Raw genomic sequence first — 22,174 nt, forward strand, 5'->3', positions numbered from 1 at the left:
CAACAACCTGAGGCACTGAAATGAGCATGGTGTTTATTTGTACTAATGGATGGCTGTTTCCACATTTGATGTACGCGCTGGGATTTCAGCTGTTAGAGAGCATGGGGTAATTCAGGAGTCTCTACTTCCTAATCCAACACTGGGAACAAACAGTGCTAATTGAGGGCAGAGTCCAAATGCAGAGTGGGTTTTAATTTTAAGTGAATCAAGTCTGATCCCTAGTTTGAGGGTATTGAGCTATTGTTACTCAAAAGAAATGTGTTTTGGCTTCTGTGCTTTCTGCTTCTTTGAGGTTATAGGAGAACAAATTGATCTTCCTTAGAGTTTTCCTTTTTGTACGATATTGCTGAATGACTCTGCTTAATATTTGCACTTGAAAGAAGGTTTTGCTCTTTACTTTGGGAAGGACCTGATGCAGAATTCTGTCATCTTCATTGATGTTTTAAATAGCTGAAACAGAGTCTTCTATTACAGTCAGTCCTAGCTGCTGGAAATATCTCCTTGTGATGTCACGTCATCTTTATTTGGCCAGCTATCCAGACAAATGCACCACCAACAACAACAGACCATAGACTTAAAAAACACAAAGGATATTCTTAACAGAGCTCAGCGTATGCAGCAGAGTCTGCATCACATCATGACCACAGCCAGGCACATATCCAGATATTAAGTCTTTACAAAAGAGAGACTTTTAGAGGAGATCTGTGGGGCTGCTTCACCACAGCAAACACTCCTGAACAGCTCCGACTGAAGCTTGATTTATGGCTCCACGCAGAGCTTGGCCTGATGTTTATACTTGTGCGTTTGTGTGTGCGTCGAACCGGCATGTGTGTGTGTCAGGAGTGTGTGGTAGAGCTAGGGAGAAGTAACAGAATATCTTCAGAGCGAGTACCAAGTTCAGAGTCATGTCATAGTGAGAGGAACAAAGTGTCTTCCCTTACATCCTGCAAGGCGCAGCAGTACAGTACCCTGCTTTGCCGTGAACTACTGCAAACTACTAATTTTAGTTAGTGCTTCATTATCTTTTACTGTGACTGTTAATGCCACTATTTATTTCAACCCCAACCGGCCCGCTAGACACCGCCTACCAAGAGCCTGGGTCTGTCCGAGGCGTCTTCCTAAAAGGGAGTATTTCCTCGCCACGGTAGCACTGTTGCTTGCTCTGGAGGGAACTACTAGAACTGTTGGGACCTTATAAATTATAGAGTGTGGTCTAGACATACTCTATCTGTAAAGTGTCTCAAGATAACTCTTGTTATTAATTGATACCATAAATAAAATTGAAATCGAATTGAATCCCCTGTTCTTTCTGACCACGGTGGGAAATCCGTAGCAGGAAACGTTAACCCTTTCCTTGATTGCATGTTGTTTATGGAGAAGGAGAACCAGATTTTTACACAGAAGTATAAGTCACGCTTGAGTTGCACATGTGCGATTGTCTTTTGTGAATAAAAATCTGAGTTCTCCAGCTGTTCCGTCATGCTGTGCTAACAGTCAGCTCTCAGATATCTGAAAGGGAACCTGCTTCTACCAGTGTGAGTCTATCAACACTCCTGACATCATAACTGGTTGTAAATGAGATTGATGGAGTGAAATCCTGAAAGCACACTGGCCAAGCCAGCTCTTCTCGGATTATAAATTTGAGGGCCTGTCATCTATTCCATAACATTAGCAGACCGCAACTAAAACGCAGATTAACACTAGATGCAGATAAAGCCTATCACTGCTCCTGTTAACCTGCATGTGTCCTACACTGTATGACCCTTTGTACCTTTGGTATGGAGCTAGTTCCAATGATGAATGACTCTTAATGCTACAGTTTACAATGGTGATTAAGACAACAGTGCTCTTTAAACTTTGTGGCAGCAGTTTGGGGAAGACAATTCCCGGTTTCACCATGGCAATGCAAATTTTGTTTGCCAGAGATGCTGGTTATTTTCTACTTATGACATGGCAATACCCGGCCTATTGGGCATTACCAGATGTCAAGCAACCAATGGCACATAATCAAATTTTTACAATTTTGTTTTTGTTTTTGGTATGATTTTGGAATGACATTGACAACTAACATCAAACATGGCAGTAAAGTTTAATTTGTATACTCTATTCTGGTGTCCATATACTTTCGGCCAAGTCATGCATCACGTCTTATGTTCATTGTTTGAATAGTTGTCAGTCTAGCTACAATATCTTACATGGATTGTGGTCTGTTGATGAATGATAAAAATGAAAAGTTAGCTGGAGGTTTAACCAGGTATGATGAGATGTAATGATGTACTGACTGTGTTTTCCACGAAATCTATAAACTCATCTTCTAAGTGTGCATCTCTAGCAGTATGAAGACAGAAAAAGCCCACAGTGTTACATTTCTTAAGGAATAACAAAGTATCTGCAGCTTGTTGGCTCTATACAAATCACTAAATGATTGGTTCCCTTTTCACCGTCATTGCATTGTGTTCCCATAGCACTAGACAGAAGTAAAACACTGGCTGGCCTAATCTTGGCTAGATTTCTCATTACTTAATGGGAAAGATACCTTAAGCAGCAGGCTGGGGGTAGGAAAGCTGGTTAATCTGTATAACTCGCAGTGACAAGCTCCTAAAGGGGGCTAGGCTAGCGGAGTTAGCAGTGAGGCTGAGCTCAGACAGTCTGAGAAGGACTGTATTAGCTGTGTGAAAGCTCCAAAATATCTCCTGCCTGCACCTTCCCACCTACAAGAATTTAAACTCTAAACATAACATTTCAGGCAAAGGACTACACCTGTTAGGATTTATCTTATGTAAGCCTATATTTTGACATATTTTTCAGAGCATGACAAAACAAAACATACACACATTGGACATTGGACTCAAGCTTTTGAAAAGCAGCCGCATTCCTTTTCATGGTTAGAGGCAGCACGTACAGCTGCTATTTTTACCACGTTCCTAAACCAACCCAACGCAGCTTCTTTTGCAAGTTCACAGTTCTTGTGACTTGCGGAGGGAAACTGCATCTAAGGTTGGCCGTGTGTTTTCTGGCTTCGAATTTAAAACGAGTAAGCAGCGTCTGAACATTTTGCCGCCTTCAGGGAGGCCTGCGGGAAGATGGTCTTACTCAATGAGCAGAATAATTACTCTGCAGGGCTATGGTGTCTTGATGAACTGAACAAAGCTGAGCACCAGAACATCTTGTCTCAGTCTTTATGAGATAACAAACACTAACTCACAGCAGACAGTCTGTTTGGGCTTGGCAGGCCACAGCACTTTTGCTGCTAAAGGTAGTACTCCTTCAGCTGCTAACACTTTGCAGGCATATGTCATATATTCCAGAGGCCACGTCTGGCTTTGGAATGAAAAACCACTCCACATATAATACATACTGTACTAATCTCAACAGTGTAATAAACAGGATTTTGAAAACAACGGTTTCGATCACAGTGACACAATTAGCGGTCTTGTTTTTCCCACACTGCAGAATGCTGTGGTGGTCTTTCCGTCATAAACCACAGTCCCTCTATTGTCAACACAATGGTTCTCATTTACTCATGAAGGCTAGGTGAATAAATACACAACTAAGGTTGCTGCCTGCCCAATCATGCGCTTGCATGCAAATAAGTCCAATCACATGCTTTTTATGAAAATTAAGTCCAAGTTTAGCCAGTGTCTTGGGTCCTAACCAAATAAACATAGATGTGACAACACACAACAATGTAATAAGCTTACCATCTGGAAAAAAAAAAATATATATATATATATATATACACACACACATACATATGGCTACAGGTCCAATTCAAACAACACACTTACTTAACTTAAACACAAGCTAATACGTAAACACAACAATTTATGCTTGGCTGTCTGACAGTTTTGTTACTTCCATCTAATCACATGGTTCCTTAACAAATGTGTATGGAACCAATATGCAACCAGAGAAGTGCACTCTCAAATGCAGATCTCCATCAGGTGTGTCTTCCTCTCCCCTCCCAAACAAAGATAATAATATTATTTGAGCTATATAAACAGTTATTAACAGATGCTCAGTTTTGCTGTTCTGCTGCTTTCAGGATTCTGCCAAAATACCAAATATTGCTTGTTGAATAAAAAAATTATAATTTCTAACATAATTCTATTAAACATATTAAAAACTGATCATAAAAAGTACCATTAAACAAATGACAGTTACAGTGTAATTTTCTACTGATATTCTCTTTCCACTAGCTCAGAAATCATATTTTGCGATAAGTCGCAGCCTTTCGCAATGTGTTTATTGCCAAGTAAATATCACAATGAAGATAAAAAGATATATCATGCAGCGCTACTAGCGTGTGTGAAATACTGCGGTTTAAAATGAGACCAAACTCTTAAATGGATGTCAGTTTTTGAGCTACGACAAAAGGCCAAAATGTGGCCTACAACCAACTAGGTGAGGCTATTTATTAGCCTAGCTGGTAAATAAATAAAAAATGTAATAAACTGATTACTTGCAGCCCAACCAGCTGGTTAAGAAGAGTGAGTCAGCAGTCATGATGGTAAACAGAGAAGCCAATAAAACAGGTTTTTCAAAAAATTGTGAATCACCGCAAACACGCGAGATTCTTGAGCACACATCATAAAACATATTAGGCTATATAAATACACATACAAACACACACATATATATATATATATATATATATATATACACATATAAATAAAATTACCTGCTAACTTTCCCTTAATTTAGGCAAGCGAGTTAACATCATTAAAATAGAAATTCAATAAAATGTATTACTGCTGAGATGACCACTTTCCAGCCAACCACAGCATAGAAATTAACCACTTGTCTTCAATGACAGTATGTTGACACAAAAAATTAATACTTCCAACATGGCTACCAGAGGGTTTGTTACTTCATGTGAAAACGCTAAAGAAAGCAGCCTGACCTGTCACAGAGGTGGTTCAGTGCGCCGAAGGAGTCACAGGCGCAGGGCGTGCAGCCGCTGGTGCCGTTGGTGAAGTGTCCCTCCTCGCAGTCCTCACACTGCAGACCGGCGTAGCCCGACACACACAAACACTGACCGGTGCTCGGCTCACACTCGTCTGGGTCCAAAATCCCCTCGCCGCCACTGCTGCAGTTACAGAGACCCTCTGGGTGGATGGAGGGGGGTGTCACAGTGCGAGAGAGAGAGAGGAAATGGGAAATACTGCATGAGATGTATAGGCAGAGGTATACAATTCGAAAAAATATTTGGATTTTATTTTTCACTAGATGATCAGTTCAGATCTGGGGATGGCAGTAGCTCAGTTGGTAGGGACTTGGGGCCTTGGGAACCAGAAGGCCGATAGACTTCAAAAACGCAAGGGACATTCTTAACAGAGCCCCCATATGGACCAAGTATAGAGTGTGGACTGGTAGCTGGGCTCGGAGCCCTTGACCATAGGCAGCCCCCTCACTCTGACATCTCATGATTTGTGCATTTATAGAAAATGTGCATGTTTATGTATATGTGTATTTCAGGCGGGCATGAGCCTGCTTCTATGTCCTATTACTGTAATTAAAAATGATTTGTAAGTTTGAATAAGCATTATTTATGCACAATGGCATCAGATTTGTTTTATGCTACTTGATGTTGTATATTAGGGCTTCTAAAAGTCTGGACTGAGCGGTAAGTCAATCCGGACCCAGCCAATTCCTTGTGTTATGAATACAATATAAGTGTAATGTTTTCTATTTTTAAATAAATGTTAGAGATGTAAAGTATACAGTGTAGTAGAGAAGTTGATCTTTCATCCGTACGGATCAGATTTCGCGTAGTATGTAAAATGTTCTAAATAATTTACAAAAGGAAAATACAATCAAAAGGTTTGGACATATTTTTAAAACGGAAATTATTTTTGTGTTATTTTAGAGAAAAAGGTACCGAAGAAAATATAACATTGGATCACGGTTCCAGGTACCGGTACTGGTATTGGTACCAAAGTTGACCATGAAAACCAAGCAACCAATATAATTAAATGCTATTTTGTTATTCCCAATTGTCCTTGACCTCTGACCTAGAAAAAAAATAATACATAAACTGTACATGAATTCATCATGAACAATATGATAATTTCACCTCATGAAGATTTATGTCAGTTTAAAACAAAGACGGTAAACTGAGTCTTGCTGTGTTGCAGGGGAAGGATTTTGTACAGTTCAAACTGGTGCACACAAGAAACCAGAGGATATAATGACAGACATGTGGATGACCCGCAGAGTACAGAGTGGCAATCTATTATTCATCTGATCTCAGGTTAGGTGTGGCGAGAGATGACTGAATGCCTGACTACTATCTCCATTCTATGCTCCGCGGTCAGACAAAGAGCTGCGAGAGCAAAATAAAAACTGTTTTTCATACACGCAAATTGCCCACAATACCTCAGCTAGCAGCTAAGTGAAGAGGAAAGGACAGCTGAATTTTAATGTATTTCTGTCCTGGTGTCCCACTCAGATTATGTCCCTCTTTCACTGATGCTTGGACTTTTATGTAACTCAGAAAGGCCTATGGATATGCAAGCCTGTGGAGTACAGCCTACAGTCTGGCCCTTTGCTACAGTGACGTCCACTGAAGAACTGTCGGCCCCGATCACGCTTGAGAATTTGTGAGATCCAGTGAATGCATATGACCCCACACACTGCAGTCAGGGTTCCTCTAGGTGTGAGATGGGGGCAATGGAGAGTGATCTGTAAAGCCACACAACAGGTTTGATGTACATTGGACTGGAACTGTGTGAAGGGGAGAGAGAAGGGGGTAACTGCACCAGAGTTCACCTCTCTCCAATCTATCTGACTGCTGTAAAGTGGTGTGACAGCATTTCGGGTATTCAGACACGGGCAGTGGCAGGCAAGTCATGTCTCAAAACTCTTCTCCTGCCCGATTTACTGCTTGCCTGCCTGTGCTGCTACAGAGAAAACAACAGCAGTGGGAGGCTCCCCTGCACAGAAAATATTGCTTTACTTTCAATTATGGTTTGGGCGTTGAACCAAGTTAGTGGCTTTAACTAAGTACACAGGGATGTTTACAAAGCAAGGAACGCATAAAGCACTATTATCTGTCTGCAAGGCCCCTGCCCTGTCAGAGAATGTGTTGGTAGCTGGGCGAGGCGTTAACCCAGGTGACGCGTTGGTTGATGTGATACTGTCATGCAAGTGGCTTTTAAACATGAACAATAGAGTGAGGAAGTTCCTGGAGATGCTTTCAATGAAGCAAGCTAAAGCTTTAATTGATAATCTCACACAAAGGTGCAGATTTCATTTGGACTTTGGGATCCAAATAAACGCCAAGCCAAATGAACGACACTAAATAAATACTAAAGGAATTGCCTAAACACGCCACCATTTAAGCTCTATTTGACTGCAATACTGACCTAGAATATAAAGCAATATATCCCAAGTAAGTAGGCTTACAATGATTGTATGGCAGCAACTAATTTACAGTACTGATTATTATGCCCATATTTTCCCGTCCACTGTGACGTGAGACAAAGAAAAGCAGCAAGTCTTCACAACTGAAAAAACTGAAACAATCTTCTGGCATTTTTGCAAGAAGAAAAGACAACAATTAGCTAAACAGAACAACAATAAAAAATGCCCCATACAACAAAAGCATAATAAAAATATATCTTTAAAATCTATTCCCAAGGATCACACCTAAAAAGATTCCATTGAACATCTGGATATCCCCGGTCCTAAGACTTCCCCTTCAACATTAGAACCAGCCATTTATGACAGCAGCACACCAAAAACTAATCCTCCTCCTATCACTGAGATTAATGCCGACAATAAGTATAGAGTGTGGAGAACAAAGGGTCAATGTAAGAAACAGCACTGGACTGGACCCCGGATGAGACAATATCAGTCAGAATATGAAATTAAACAGATTTTATCATTCTGGTTACAGGGCATCATGAAGGAACAACTAGAACATGGTATTTTCTGGGGGAAAAAATAATGAGGTTTTGACAGAAAAAAAGATTTTGCAAACAACATAACGAAGCCAATATTATTTTATATTCATATTCTTAAACGGGGTGAGGATATTTAACTTATAAAGATGTGTTGTTTAGAAAGGATTAGTATACTCCATCTCCTAATTGCAAGTGGAAACACCCTCTTAGGTTGTTTTGGCTTCAGCAGACTTCCCCCAACCATTAAAGAACCATTTAGGACAAGCTCCCTCAGCTTGTGCTGCTGTGTTGGCTGGAGAACAACACATCCACATGGATGTTGGGATGTGAGAGAGGAGGGGCTCCACTGTCAATTGCTCATTCATGGCTTGGCCTGCCTGGCCATTTTTGTTAAAACGGCCTTGTTCTGTGGCTGCCATGCAAACAACAATAGACGGGATGAAGCGGCTATTTTAGCAGCTTCTTGTAATTCCTCCTGTCAATATCAAACATGTATGGTCTAACACAAAAGCATCACGGGAATGTATGGGGTGTTATGTGCACTGACGGATTGGATAAATTGACTGAACAACAACAGGATCAACCTTGCACCCCCTCATAGCCCCCCTTTTCCAGCCCACTGTATAATATGGCACACTCATCCTATAATAAAAGCCCTCTGGAATATAATATACATACAAAAAAGGCGAATAATGCACATTGGACAAATTTGTTCATGAATCGTGTTTTTGAGATTATGATTTGGTGATTTCAGGATTATTTGATGGGGTAAACCGTGCAATCTGAGAGGTCTGCCCATTGTTGCAATCTGGTTTATTCGGTCGTTCTCTGCGTCAAAACCACCGTGCGATCAGCCTGCTCCTTCGGGCAGCCTAAATTAGACATGGATGTCTTCTTCTTCATCACAGACTCGTTTTCTGAACATGAATGTGCAAATATACAAAATGCATGCAGCCCATTATTTTTGTTATGTGTGGAAAGCAAAAAAAACAACAACTGAATTATCCTTTTTTTCCACTGTTCCTGGTAGATATTTTATTCGAAGGTAATGTTACTCACCTTGACTATTCTCTATTGAGGTAACAGATGTGCCAATATTATCTGCTGCCCAAGCATCGTTTGCTGTGCGCTGGGAAACCATGGACACCATGGTCTGCAGCATTTTCTCCGGAGCAAAAAGTGATGTTTGTACATCGGCTGATCTTTTGCGTGCGCCATTTAATCTGGAAATCGGCGCTGTTATTTGTTCTTTAGTTTCTGAAATGATTCCAGTATCAGGGGCTGTAGTAGTAGACGTAGCGGTGGTGGTTGGGTCCGTTGTTGGAGGCTGGAAGGTGGTTGCCGTTTTAGAAATAGAGCTAGTAGTGGTGGTGGTCGGCCCGGGAGAAACAAAAGCAGGCGACGGTGTGAGTCCGATTAGAGGCCCGAGAGCGAACCTGCTCTCGGGTAAAGTACGAGGCATGTCGGTGTGGAAGGTCTCCCAGGTTTCGGAGGCTGAGCCGGGCTTCCTGGAGATAGGCGACGCATCGTAGGGACTGATGCGGGGTGCAGCTTCAGAAAATCCGATATGTATATACAAAATAAATAGCAGAACCAGAGATATGTACATCATTAAAGACGTTAACCTCATATTCGGTTTCAGCTCTCCATGTAAGCCCCAGTAGTGGTCTCTCTCAGACCTTTCCCTGAATAGACGCGTACTCCACCATTGATGTCACCGGCGGCGTACGCTGCTGTTTGTTGCCCTGAACCACAGTCAACTCTTCACCTGCTCTGCAACCTACCATGAGCCGCGTGAGATTGACGCACTCGTTAACCAATGGGAGTCCCGGAAACATGCCTCTGGGCGCTCTTTATTCACTGGTTGGACAGTCGTTGTAACAACCGTATAACAATATTGTAAATTAAACCTCCTCACTCCTTTGAAAAATTATCAAAACATAAGCGGTTCCATTCATAAAGTTTACAACTTAAAGAAGCATATTTTGTAAAACAACAACAACAACAAAAACTAGATAAAATGACAGTGTATTACAGTCATATTTGTACTTACATCCCAGGTATCCCACTCCACATGTCATGGAAATGACCGGTGGCAGATTGTATTGGGACTGTTGTTTTAGTAAAATGTAGGCTACATCTCCTATCCCGGTCTATGCTTGCAACGCCATAGACTTGCTTGGTCTCGTGCCTGAATTTTAAACTATCCTGGAATGACTCAATTATCTTGACAATTCGGTTAAATAAAATAGGAAATTCCCTCAGCTGTGGATGACATTTTTACTTCTACTACTTTAAACACAGCACAACGGTTGTAACTGTCTGCAGTTTTATACCTTACTAGGCGATGAGAAGCGAACTGTGTCTTTTATATTTAGTTTGACTCCAGTTAGTTGGTTGGAGTAGATTGCTGGTCATAGATTTGGTTGATAATCATTCCACTCTGCCCTCCGGTGGTCACACTGTGAAACTGCATCTGTGTTAAACGTTATGATTGTTGAAGGTTATAGTCATATTCTTTATGTAGCCTATTCAACATAATTATTTATTACATACATAACCTGTATTATTTTCCAAAAGTGTTGTAGTTACTCAAGAACATCATAAGAACTCTAAGGATTATAATAATATCTGACTTGACTCAGTAATACTTCCAGTAGGAATAATAAAAAAATTATACTTCTTCAAAGTACATACAACTATCATTGAGGAAGAAAAGAGAATAGCTTTGTATCTTCATTCTATTTGTGGCTTTAATTTTCGAAGCTGCAACTTGGTTTTCCATAGTTTGGCTGTCATAAATTAAAATGATGAAATGCCACTTTCTCTTGATTCGTTTATAATGCATGGTAATCTAAAATGTCTGTGGTTAACACAGAAGATAGATGGCAGTAGAGGGTAAACAACCAGGTAGGGAACTCGCTCAGTTGTTGCAGGAAGTTGCGCATGAAGACTAGCTGTAGCTGAGCACTATGGCGCCTCTAGATCTGGATAAATACGCAGAGATTGCAAAACAGTGTAAATACCTCCCAGAAAATGACCTCAAGGTAAATGTGACTTCATATACATGTTTTTGATTGTCGTTAAGACACGCGGGCCTTTTATGGTCCGCTGTAACAGCGTGACTAATTGTTAGCTAACGTTAGCTAGCTAGCTCATAACGTTAGCCTGCTGACTTCATCTGTTGGGCAGGAAGTCAAACCTTTTAAAAGAAACTGTTCAGCTTAGCTAAAATAGCTAAATACAAAAACTGTGTCCTATATAATGTTATCAAAGCAGGGATAAGAGCGACCATGTTTTGCCATGAGCTAGTCAAGTGACCAAATATAGTGGCCTAGCAAATGATGCTGACTGTCATGATGGGGGAACGACAGCGGGTTGTTTTAACTGTCTATGTTTATCACCAGTCTGGACTGAAAATGTATCCGTGCGTTTAACACTAACTTATCCCAGACAGGCGTTCTCTCATTTATTTAAGACTGAGACATACATGGTAGACCGCAAGGTCATAGTCAATTATGACACATTCCATAGCTATGTCTGGAGGACAGTAACGTTAGTATCAATTAAAAAAAGTCGTATTCAAATCCTGAGCTCACATTGCACCGTAAAAGAAACAATGTTATCTCGGAAAGATTTGGGAATAATCTTCTCCTTTACGCCGATATATCAAATTATTGCTGGAAACTCCTAAATCTAGATGTGAAGTCTTGTTCGTCAGCATTGAACCGTTCTCTTATTAGGCCAGGGTTTAAATTCACTTTGGCATTGCGGTTTTTTTTCCCCAAGAGACAGCATTTGATAATAGGCAATGTTATAACAAAACAGCCAATGTTACAGTGAATGTAGCACTATATTTACTCTAAGTAGCTGGATTATAACGACATAGTTACACAGGTAACACGGTCCAATTGCTGTTTCCTACAATTGGAGGATTATGTATACAAGAGCAATGATTCCTGAACTGAACACCCAATGTGTGTGTACACCCTCAAATTGACTCATTTTTTGAGTAGTCAAATATGAATCCATACAGAGCTCCTTCACTGTTACTAAGTGGCTGGTTGTTGGTCAAAGTCATTCCATACCAGTATCTGAACAGCATTCAATGCCAACAATATTTGTTATTGCATATTTTAATTTCATTGTTCAACAGGTTTACCTGTCATAATAATAATAACAGTCTTTTTTCCTGCATAGAGGAATTTTGGAGTCAGGTTGTGTCAGACTCTACTGGGGGATTTTGTTTAAATATTCATATTATTTTTTAACTGGTTTCGTTAGTTGAGGTTTCATTGACTTTACCATAATATACATTTCTATCTAATTTGTCAGAAATAAAATAAATGTATAGATTTCTATACATTCTAATTTCTGTACAAATAAAATAACACAGACTCATTGCCTTTACTGTATGCTGACTGATCATGCTTACTGCTTCTTTTTTTTTAAACGTTTTTTTTATGTGAAGCACTTTGAATTACCCTGTTGCTGAAATGTATGAATGAAACAAATGAAGCTGCCGTGATATCGTTTAAAAAATAATACCCAATAATAGAGCTGCTATCTTAAAATAATCTCATTGGTCTAGGTGTCACAGGATAACAAAGTAGTAAACAGGGTTTCAAAGGCTTTGTCCTAACAAGGATAAGATTTTGGGGGGAAACGTCACATACCCCTGTCATAAAAGTTGTCACATTTAAAAGCATTGAATACCAATGAATGATGACTGAACCTGTGTTATGTTGTCATCTATGCAGAGGTTATGTGACTATGTGTGTGACCTTCTGCTGGAGGAGTCCAACGTTCAGCCCGTTTCCACTCCTGTGACAGTATGTGGTGACATACATGGACAGGTAACAGTCAGGGACTCAAAGGAGAATGAGAAAACCCTTTGTTTATCCAAATATTGCTGAGCATAGTCTGCAGCATATATATCGTGTCTACATCTCTACATGGGTTTTGAATATTGATCTGTTGTACACATTAGGGCTGCACGGATATATACTGGTTTTTCTTCTTATGTTTAACTTGTTCCCAAAAGAATTTTGGTAATTATTATCTTTCATTTGCTTTAAATACCACAGGCAATGAGTTGTATTTTAGTAGAGTACTTTAAGCAGCAAAAATGCAGAACAGATTAAATAGTATTAGCTGTTTATTTTGCACAAGCAATATTCTTATAGTAATTTTAAACAACGTTATTTCATATCCCTAAAGCATATTTTCCTCATATCGTGCAGCCCTAGTGTAGCTAAAATGTAATTTTGACCCTGTGTTGATCTTCATATGACTAATAAAGTAAAACTGAAAATTAAATTGAAACTGAACTAATGCCTCCACTAAATTTGTATCTCTTTGTGCCTTAGTTTTACGATCTTTGTGAACTCTTCCGAACTGGCGGCCAGGTCCCGGACACAAATTACATATTTATGGTTTGTACCAGTATTGAAACAGTATACAAACATGTATGTAGTTTGGACTTGAGAGTCATCTGTCTTAATGCATTCTTCTTTTTGTGTGTTGTTTACAAACCTCCGTCATCTGCAGGGCGACTTTGTTGACCGAGGATATTACAGTTTGGAGACCTTCACCTACCTCCTGGTGCTGAAAGCCAAATGGCCCGACCGCATCACACTTCTACGTGGAAACCACGAGAGCAGACAGATCACCCAAGTTTATGGCTTTTACGGTGAGGTTGGATTTATGGATGATGTTTTCTGGCCAGCAAACTACTCACTTATCTCACTTTCTGGACAATAATCCCACTTCTTTTGTGTGAAATAAATGAGCATTTTTATGTCTTACAGATGAGTGCCAGACCAAGTATGGGAATGCAAATGCCTGGCGTTATTGCACCAAAGTGTTTGATATGTTAACAGTTGCAGCTGTAAGTATTGCAGTGGAATTGGGACGAGCAGCATCTTTTAGTTATTGTGATGTTATGATACTGATTATATGTCTTTCCTTGGTCTTAAAAGCTGCATCCCATAATGCAATGCCCCTATCTGAGCTGTGTCAGGTCAAAGAAATTGGCCATCATTTCCACAGCACGGTTTTTACAGAGACTAATATCATTTCTGGATGAAGTATTGTATGAAAGCACACATTTTGTGGCACTGTTAGTGTAGATAAATCTGAACATTGGCATCAATTGTTAAAGGACAGGAGGGACATGACTTGGGTCTACTTAGTGAAGTACGGTTGTCTGAGTCCTTTTCTTTGGCACCGCATTTGCTCAACCGTAGAACTTCATCCCACAGAACCGCTACTGTGCCACTCTTTGTATTACGCCACTGATCAGCTGTGTGGGTCATACTTTCAGCACTTTAAATGAAAATGAGGGAATGGCCGCAACAAGGAAATGCCTTTCCTTGTGGAATATAGATGAGGTGATGTAAACTAATCACAGCTTCCCACATTATTATTGTTGTGTTTGTTCTGGGATGGGAGAAAACATGCTCTGGTTTATTGGTATTTCTTTAAACCAACCACAATCATCACGGGCGGGGCTAAGCTCGATGAGGAGAAACGGCACCTCTGCAAACAAGGGAGGAACTTATATTGGTGGAGCGTGTACGTTCAAAAGTTGTTTTAGTCGTGCAAGAGAAAACCTAGACTGGACAGATAGTCTAGCTAGCTGGCTGGATTTACCCTGCAAAGATCTGAGGTGCTTTTAACCACAGTCATCATAAATCCGCCAGAGTTCAAAATGCAGACACAAAGGAACACACCAACCAAAGGCAACGGATATCCGGCCTAAATGAGTGACATCCTGCGGAGTTTCTGTTGGCAAGAAGTGGAACAGCGTGGATATAAACTATATGTCCGTCCATATCTCTTACCTCATTAGTAATTTCACTGTATTTAAGCAGTGTGTTCAAAACCACAGATGCCTCTTCAAGAAACTACTGCTTAGAAGTAGCCAATTTATTTTTGCATGTCAAACCACGTCGGTCATTTAAAACTTGAAAACCCCCCACATACTTAGTTACTGTCTTACAAACCGTAGCACAACAATCCAGTGGTGTTTTACTTGGTCTCCTACGTTAGGCTTGTGTGGTCTGTAGACTGGCCAACTGTCAGACCCATTAATATTATATATATGATGCCCTAACTCTTCTATTTTTTTTTTTGAACAGCTGATGGACGAGCAGATCCTGTGCGTCCACGGAGGCCTCTCCCCAGACATAAAAACCCTTGATCAAATTCGAACCATTGAGCGGAACCAGGAGATCCCCCATAAAGGAGCATTTTGTGATCTGGTGTGGTCAGACCCTGAGGACGTGGACACTTGGGCCATCAGCCCCAGAGGAGCTGGCTGGCTCTTTGGTGCAAAGGTCACGAATGAGGTAGGTTGCTTTTCCTTTTACAGAGTTACATGAGTACTAGTGATGGTGAGATGAAGCGCTATGAGGCAACGAAGCTTTTCAGCAAATTGGTTGGCAAAAGGGTTCATTTCTCATTTGCTCACAACACCACCTGTTGGTCAAAGAGTGTAAACTAGGCAGATACATTACATATGATATCTGGGAAGTGAAGACTTAGAAATAACGATGAAAAAAAAATTTTTTTCCATCTAATCCGTTTATATCAGTATAGTGTGTATTTCCTTCTGGTATTATAACCCACATTAAATTGATATTGATAGTGGGTCTGGGCTATTCTCCTTCTTGTCCACTGACCTGCCCCGAGTGATCCAATCACGAGTGGACAGCTCTAGGTACGCATGTTCCCGCCTGGCAATACAACCTGTCTCCTATTGTGATCGGATCTCACTTCCCTTCTCTATATGCAATAAACCGACACACTGTGTGCAATGCGCGCTTACTCACATAAATCATACATTAGAAACGCGTGATGACTAACATGAATAAAGAAAGCGCTGCCTACAGTCTGTCTGTGTTAGACACAAGGATGTCTAGGATGACGTGCACCAGGACCTGTGCAGGAGACAAAGACACAGCTCTCACTGTAGTTTGTTGCTTCTAACTTATGTCTCTGGTTTGAAGTTTAGTTTATATTATAACTGCTTTATTTTATGTTTCATGTTGGCTTATGAATGGTTTTGTGGCTTCACAATAAAAACTTTTAAATAACAAAATAACAGGGACTTTTATTGTGAAGAATGTATAGGAAATTAAACCGTTTTCCCCCACCAGTTTTATTGTGACTTTTAGAGGCTCTTTTACATTAATTTGTTTACCTGTTTTGCACTTTTGCTGAGGTTTTGCACTGAAAGGACTACATCCTATTTCGTTGTACATGTACAATGAAAATAAAGACTTTTGTATTTTCTTCTAATTTTAGTGAAATGTAAGAATTGTTTCCTAGACTCCATACATACCGGAAACTCTTAGAGGACTTTGCCCATCTGGTAGCAAACATGGAGGCAGATAAACTAGTGTTGGCAGTCCAGTGTAATAATAGCTACTGCTAAATGAGTAATAATTGCTGTTCTTTGATTGTCTTTTTAAATTCATCACTAAATAATTCCCCTTAATTAATGACAAATCCAGTGAATGTGACATGAACACAGCATGTATCTCTGGGTATTAAAGTTCTCAAAATACAGACAAGTGTTGCTCACTTCATAATTGTCCATCTTTTTTTTAGTGCTGCCTTTTATATTCAAGTAAATTTGTAATTTTTTCAATAAAAGAATGTTGGAAATGATTTCCTTCCATTAGATTTACATTGAGCAATTTGTTGTATTTTAGCAGAATACTGAAAGCAGCCGAACTAAGAACCCTTTAACAGCTGTTTATTTATCGCAAGTAATATTGTTATTGCCATTTCCAACAATGTGATTATTGCATATGTCATATTTTCCTCATATCGTGCTGCCCTAATTTGTTTTCACATCGTTTGTGTGTTTCGTTTTTTAAATTTTTCTCTTTCTGCCTGTCTTTTGTCTCTGTTTTCCAAAAAAAACTGCAGTTTGTCCACATCAACAACCTGAAGCTGATCTGCAGGGCACACCAACTTGTTCACGAAGGCTACAAGTTCATGTTTGACGAGAAGCTGGTCACAGTGTGGTCGGCTCCTAACTACTGCTATCGCTGCGGCAACATCGCCTCCATTATGGTCTTCAAAGACGCTAACACAAGAGAGCCAAAGCTCTTCCGAGCAGTGCCTGACTCTGAAAGAGTCATTCCACCGCGAACAACAACACCATATTTTCTGTAAACACATAAAAAAAAAAAAAGAGCGCAGCCGTTTGTTCAGTGCACAGATGTCGACTGGGACAGTGGCATCAGCACTTGTGAATCCATATGAATTTTGTATTGTACATTTTGAGTATTTACAGTGCATTTCTTAGTGCCAACTGTCAATTATTATTCCCACTATGGCATTTAATGCCATTATTCTGCAGCTTTAATCACACTGAGATAATGCAGCAACGGAAGTTGGCCCTAGCGGAATTGATGTGTTGTTGAAATGTTATAGAGGAAGAATTAAAATGACAAAAGTCAATTGACCCTTGTCAGATGTTCATATTTATAAATCTCGATTATATTTTACCATAGAAATTCATTCTGCTGAGCAAATTGCAGGTGCAGTGTTACATACAATGCTTGATTTCATTTTGTTCTGGTAATGCATTAGAGCTGGATGTTAGATAATAAAGCACTGCACACAGACACATCTATTCCAACAAATTTCAATGGAGTTATAGATTTATTGTTATCATGTGATCTTAATAATAAACATGTAAAACTTAGAGTTGATGTGTTAAAAAAAAAAGTTCTACATCCATTTGTTAGAGATTTCTGTATTAAGCCTCTGGTACATTTTGAAGTGCTCATATTCTTCTTTTTGGCTTTTCCCTTTTCATCATTTTGTTACATATATGTTTTTTGTGCATGTTATAGATTTACAATGTGAAAAAGCCCAAAGTCCAGCCCAAAGTGACTAACCATCTCCAACAGAAAAAACTGTTCACAAACTGCTTCTTTAGCTCTTTTGTAATCCAGCCTTTACTTCTGTGACGAACGTGCGTCACTTTGTAACACATTATAATGCTCGCCTAGCTGCTAGCGTGGCATGCCCTCATACTCCGCTTCTGACTGGCTAGTAGTCCTTACCTAGCTACTGCGCATGTGCGGCTCCCAACAAAGCTGGAATAGAAGTGTGAAGCCTCAATCTGTGGCTAAAATAGAGAGCTCAACACACAGGGGGGAAAGAGAAGCTGCAGCATTGTGCAATACAACAAAAAGAGTTTTTTGAAAGTGAAACTATGTAAACTTGTTCCGATATAACCTCTAAATAAAATGGTGAACTTGAAAATGAGCATAATATGAGCACTCCAAAGATTATCTGATTGCCACATTTGGAATCAGTTAATGTTTTTATCCTTTTTCTGTGTCTTACTATATTGTTTTTAAATAAAGAAACCAGAAATTGTAAAACATTAAACATCATAACCTGGGTTACGGGGCACAACACCATGCTTCATCATAATCAATAACTTAAATCATTGGGTAGTCAATAACTGTTTAAAAAGAAGCCTATTCATGGAAAAAAACTACTATAGCATTTCAGATGGAATGGTATTCAGATCATGTCACTGTACTCTGAGTAGGTTATATTTCAATTGTGCTTAAGGTGATGATTTGACTATAGGAACTCTTACTGTTTAGGAGGAAATTAATATTGGCATTTAACATGTACAATAAGACAAGGACTTAAATAGAGTGCAGCTAACCTGTCTCATTTTAAAGTGGTTTTAAATGCCCCAGGAGGCAGAGGTGTGTGCACTCTATCCGGCGCTTCTAAGGGTATGTTCGGGTCCATTTTGCCGTTAGGTCACATTAGCGTGGCACTTAGCCATGGGGGTATTTTGGCTGACCAGAAGGTTGTTAAGGGGCACATAACGGATTGTGCAGGCAGCACAGATTGGTTACCGACATGTTCCCTGTCCGCTATTTTGACCAACTCTTCCTACAGGAAGGGCCGGGATGGAGGCAGACAGGAGATGGCAGATGGAAGTGACGGGACAGGAAGTGAAAGTGGAGAAATGGAAGTTGAGATGTTTTAAATGCCAAAAATATGGTCATGTAGCAGCCAGCAAGGGCAAGCAGAAATATAGTAGATGTGCCGGTGAACATGAACATGGGAAATTTGAAGAAAGAGCAAGAAGACAGCAGAGGTCCAGAGGGGTTACATATGCAGAGGCATTGCAGAAAGTGAAGTTAGTTCAAACAAATTCATCACATCTGCAATGAACAACACAACAAAAAAGGTGTTTGTTGTGTTGTTCATTGCAGATGTGATGAATTGCACAGCACGTACGAGAAAAAAACCCGAAAAGATCACACAAAAGTGTTTTTACTTGCATTTTTTTAATTATGTCGTGAATGTGAAAATGAACTGCTACCTCTTTTGTTAGCTCTAACCACTAAAAAGAAATAAGCGGAGAAATCAGGCCAATTACAAAAGCTGGTCAGTCTGATGTCATGTTACCCGAACTCATTACTATTCATAAGATCGCCATGTCGCTGGGAAAAGGACGCTGATAGCCAGGCTCGCATTGGCTACCTATTAGCTAATCAGAGTCAAGCAGCTTAGCTCATTGAATATTAATGGGAATTGGCACAAATTGAGTCTTTCTCCAGGCTTTCTATACCACGCTAGAAGGGCTTGAAACAAGGTAACCAAGGCATTTTTTCCATGGTAGAAGTTCAGACAATATCACAAAGTAATGAAATACGTCTGGCAGGACACCTTTAAGATCATTATTAAAGCAGCTGAGAAACATTTGGGAGTCAAAGGGCTAGAATGGGAAGCAGTGGAAGAATAGAATGCTAATGGACAAGAATTCAAAAATTTTGTTTCATATTTTTCAGACAACCCTCATGTTGTATGCATACAAGAGACATGGTTGATGCCAAGATGGGATTTTATCATATATGGATGTACTGCAATATGTGTATGAATATACTGAAATTAGGAACGATAGGGAAACTCGATAAGGTGGTGGGGTGGCAATTTTTGTTACAAATAGGTAAAATTATAATGTAAAGAGTGTAGGAAGGAAAAGTAGAAAGAATGTGCCATAGTGGGATGAAAATTGTAAGGAACTGATCAAAAAGAGAAATAAATCTTTTAGACATGCATGCTAAAGGCTCACCACACAGTGGATGCATTGATCCAGTATAAAAAGCACAAGCAATGGTTCAAAAAGCAATAACTGTAGGTCTGCAAAACATTCATAATGGAGACAAGACTGTAACAAAATTAGAAGAGAAACACAGTCATCAGAGGTATGGGGAGTGATTAGCAAAATGAGTGTAGTTAAGAATAATTTTGAGATAGCAGTGTTTTTACAGCAATGATATAACGGCAATAAGTAATTTATACAAGGCAGATATTCTAGAATCACCTTTGTGAAGGTTCAGAAAATGTATAAATGTAAATTAGGCTAAACAGGTTATTGACCTATATTTAGTCTATTTCAACTGAGGAAAGTTATTTCTAGTTTATGGCAAACTTCACCAGGACAGGATTGTGTTTGCTGTAGCATGGTAGCACATGTCAGATAAAGAACTTAAGTAGTATTAAGATTTTTTAATAAAATATGGGATCAGGCAAATTCCCATCAATGTGCAAACAATTGATTATAGTTCCGATACGTAAGCCAGGTAAAGAGTCAACTAAAACATCAAGTTATAGACCCATTTCTTTAACATCACAGTTAGGAAAGACTGGAACGGATGGTTACGGAAAGATTAACATGCTTTTTTAGAAAATAAGATTTTTTTTTTTTTTTAAATAATCAAAGTGGATTTTGCAAAGGAAGGAACAATGGATACTATTATGAGTCTGGAACCAGAAATTAGGAAAGCTCAAAATAACAGAGATATGGTGATTGTTCTATTTTGTGATGTTGAAAAAGCATATGACACATTGTGGAAAGAGGGACTTCTCATTAAACTAAGTAATTTGGGTGTAAATGGTAAAGTGTACAACTGGGTGTTGATTACTTGTTTGGGATGATAATAGAAGTAAAAGTGGGTATAGAATATGGAAAATAGATATGGATATGATGTAGTCCATCATTGTTTAATGTAATGATCAATGATATCTTTGAGCAGGTTGGACATAATCTAGAAAATCACTTTAGGCTGATGACGGGGCTCATGGATTATGGTTTGAAACCTGGACTATTTCCAAAACAAACTGCAAGCTGCAAAAGACAAAGGGAAAGACTGGACTAATAGATGGAGTTTTAAACTGTCAGTTGAAAAAACACAAGTCACATGCTTCGCTAAACGACTTATATCAGTACCATGAAATAATATGAACAATTAATTGAGCAGGTGTCAACATATTATTAAGGTGAACTTAAAGCACAACAGGCTCATGGACCAGCCGGGGTATTACACACTATTGGATGGATATTTTCACATAGCCTACATATTAGCACACATTTTTCTACATTAGCAGAAACTTTGTTTTGTACGTATATTTTCATACAAGCATTGCTACAGAATATACACATTTTCAACATAGAAATGTGATCCAAGTACTTGAATTTTAACTGCTTACAGGGATGAAGAAGCATCACATTTTTATTTGATAATTAAATATCTTAGTAGCCTAAGGTATGTTTTCAGTTGTAATATGCCTACATTTTTTTTATTATTTGCTGTTAGGAAGCTGATGGGTTCAAAAAAATGCTCAGGTGAAAACACACAAGGTGAGTCCGAGATGATGTTGGAAAGATGGGGTATTTATTGTTCACCCCAAGTAAGGCCAATAGGGCAAAATAGTGTTGCAAAAATGAACTTAATTACGGTCAGCAAAAACAAAATACTTTCACAAAATAAAATTAAACTGACAGGAGAGTTAAGACCATCACATAAAACAAAACCGGTTTCCTTTTGACTTTAGAGCAAGTCATTGCGGAGGACATCTAACGGACTTAACACCCTATCCCCCCGGTGTTCCTCATGCTTTCTCCGTCTAGAGCAGATGCTGTCGGTACACGATCCGTACAGCAAGGCAGAGGGGGGGCTCAGGTGACTAGGCAGTACAGAAGGCTCTAAACAGCCATAATTAATGAATTTATCACACTAGACATTCATGTGATTCACATCAACAAATTGAGGAATAGTTAGGCTCACAGATCATTATTATTAACTTATGAACAAACTAAATAAACACATATACAGGCAATATTTAAGGTCAGACTTCAAGGCTAAAACAGGCGGCCCTGCCCTCCATCACAGTCCATGTCACTGTTAACCACAAAACAGTATGAA

General features: G+C 39.4%; 2 protein-coding genes across 2 annotated transcripts in view; one reads left to right on the forward strand and one right to left on the reverse strand.

The window, feature by feature from the left end:
- LOC117944847 (multiple epidermal growth factor-like domains protein 9) overlaps positions 1 to 9,678 on the reverse strand; it is a 35,237-nt gene extending 25,559 nt beyond the window's left edge. Inside the window, exons 1-2 of the mRNA XM_034872034.1 lie at positions 8,967 to 9,678; positions 4,904 to 5,108 (exon numbers count right to left, since the gene is read on the reverse strand). Of these exons, the coding sequence (XP_034727925.1) occupies positions 4,904 to 5,108; positions 8,967 to 9,537 (776 nt within the window). The 5' untranslated portion in view covers positions 9,538 to 9,678. The remainder of the gene's footprint in view (positions 1 to 4,903; positions 5,109 to 8,966) is intronic.
- Positions 9,679 to 10,756: 1,078 nt separating this feature from the next.
- On the forward strand, positions 10,757 to 17,721 carry LOC117944871 (serine/threonine-protein phosphatase 6 catalytic subunit). Its single transcript, XM_034872087.1, has 7 exons — positions 10,757 to 10,954; positions 12,668 to 12,763; positions 13,277 to 13,342; positions 13,458 to 13,599; positions 13,718 to 13,797; positions 15,050 to 15,259; positions 16,848 to 17,721. Exons 1-7 carry the CDS (start codon positions 10,880 to 10,882, stop codon positions 17,094 to 17,096), a joined length of 918 nt encoding a protein of 305 aa, XP_034727978.1. The 5' UTR covers positions 10,757 to 10,879; the 3' UTR covers positions 17,097 to 17,721.
- The last annotated feature ends 4,453 nt before the right edge of the window (positions 17,722 to 22,174 follow it).

The sequence above is a fragment of the Etheostoma cragini genome, chromosome 5 (assembly GCF_013103735.1).
Source record: "Etheostoma cragini isolate CJK2018 chromosome 5, CSU_Ecrag_1.0, whole genome shotgun sequence".
Taxonomy (NCBI): Eukaryota; Metazoa; Chordata; class Actinopteri; order Perciformes; family Percidae; genus Etheostoma; species Etheostoma cragini.

Coding starts and splice junctions, on each gene's coding strand:
- LOC117944871 (XM_034872087.1), top strand. CDS start 10,880: ATGGCGCCTCTAGATCTGGATAAATACGCAGAGATTGCAAAACAGTGT. Junction 13,600..13,717: donor CCAAGTTTATGGCTTTTACG/GTGAGGTTGGAT, acceptor TATGTCTTACAG/ATGAGTGCCAGACCAAGTAT. Junction 15,260..16,847: donor GTGCAAAGGTCACGAATGAG/GTAGGTTGCTTT, acceptor AAAAAACTGCAG/TTTGTCCACATCAACAACCT.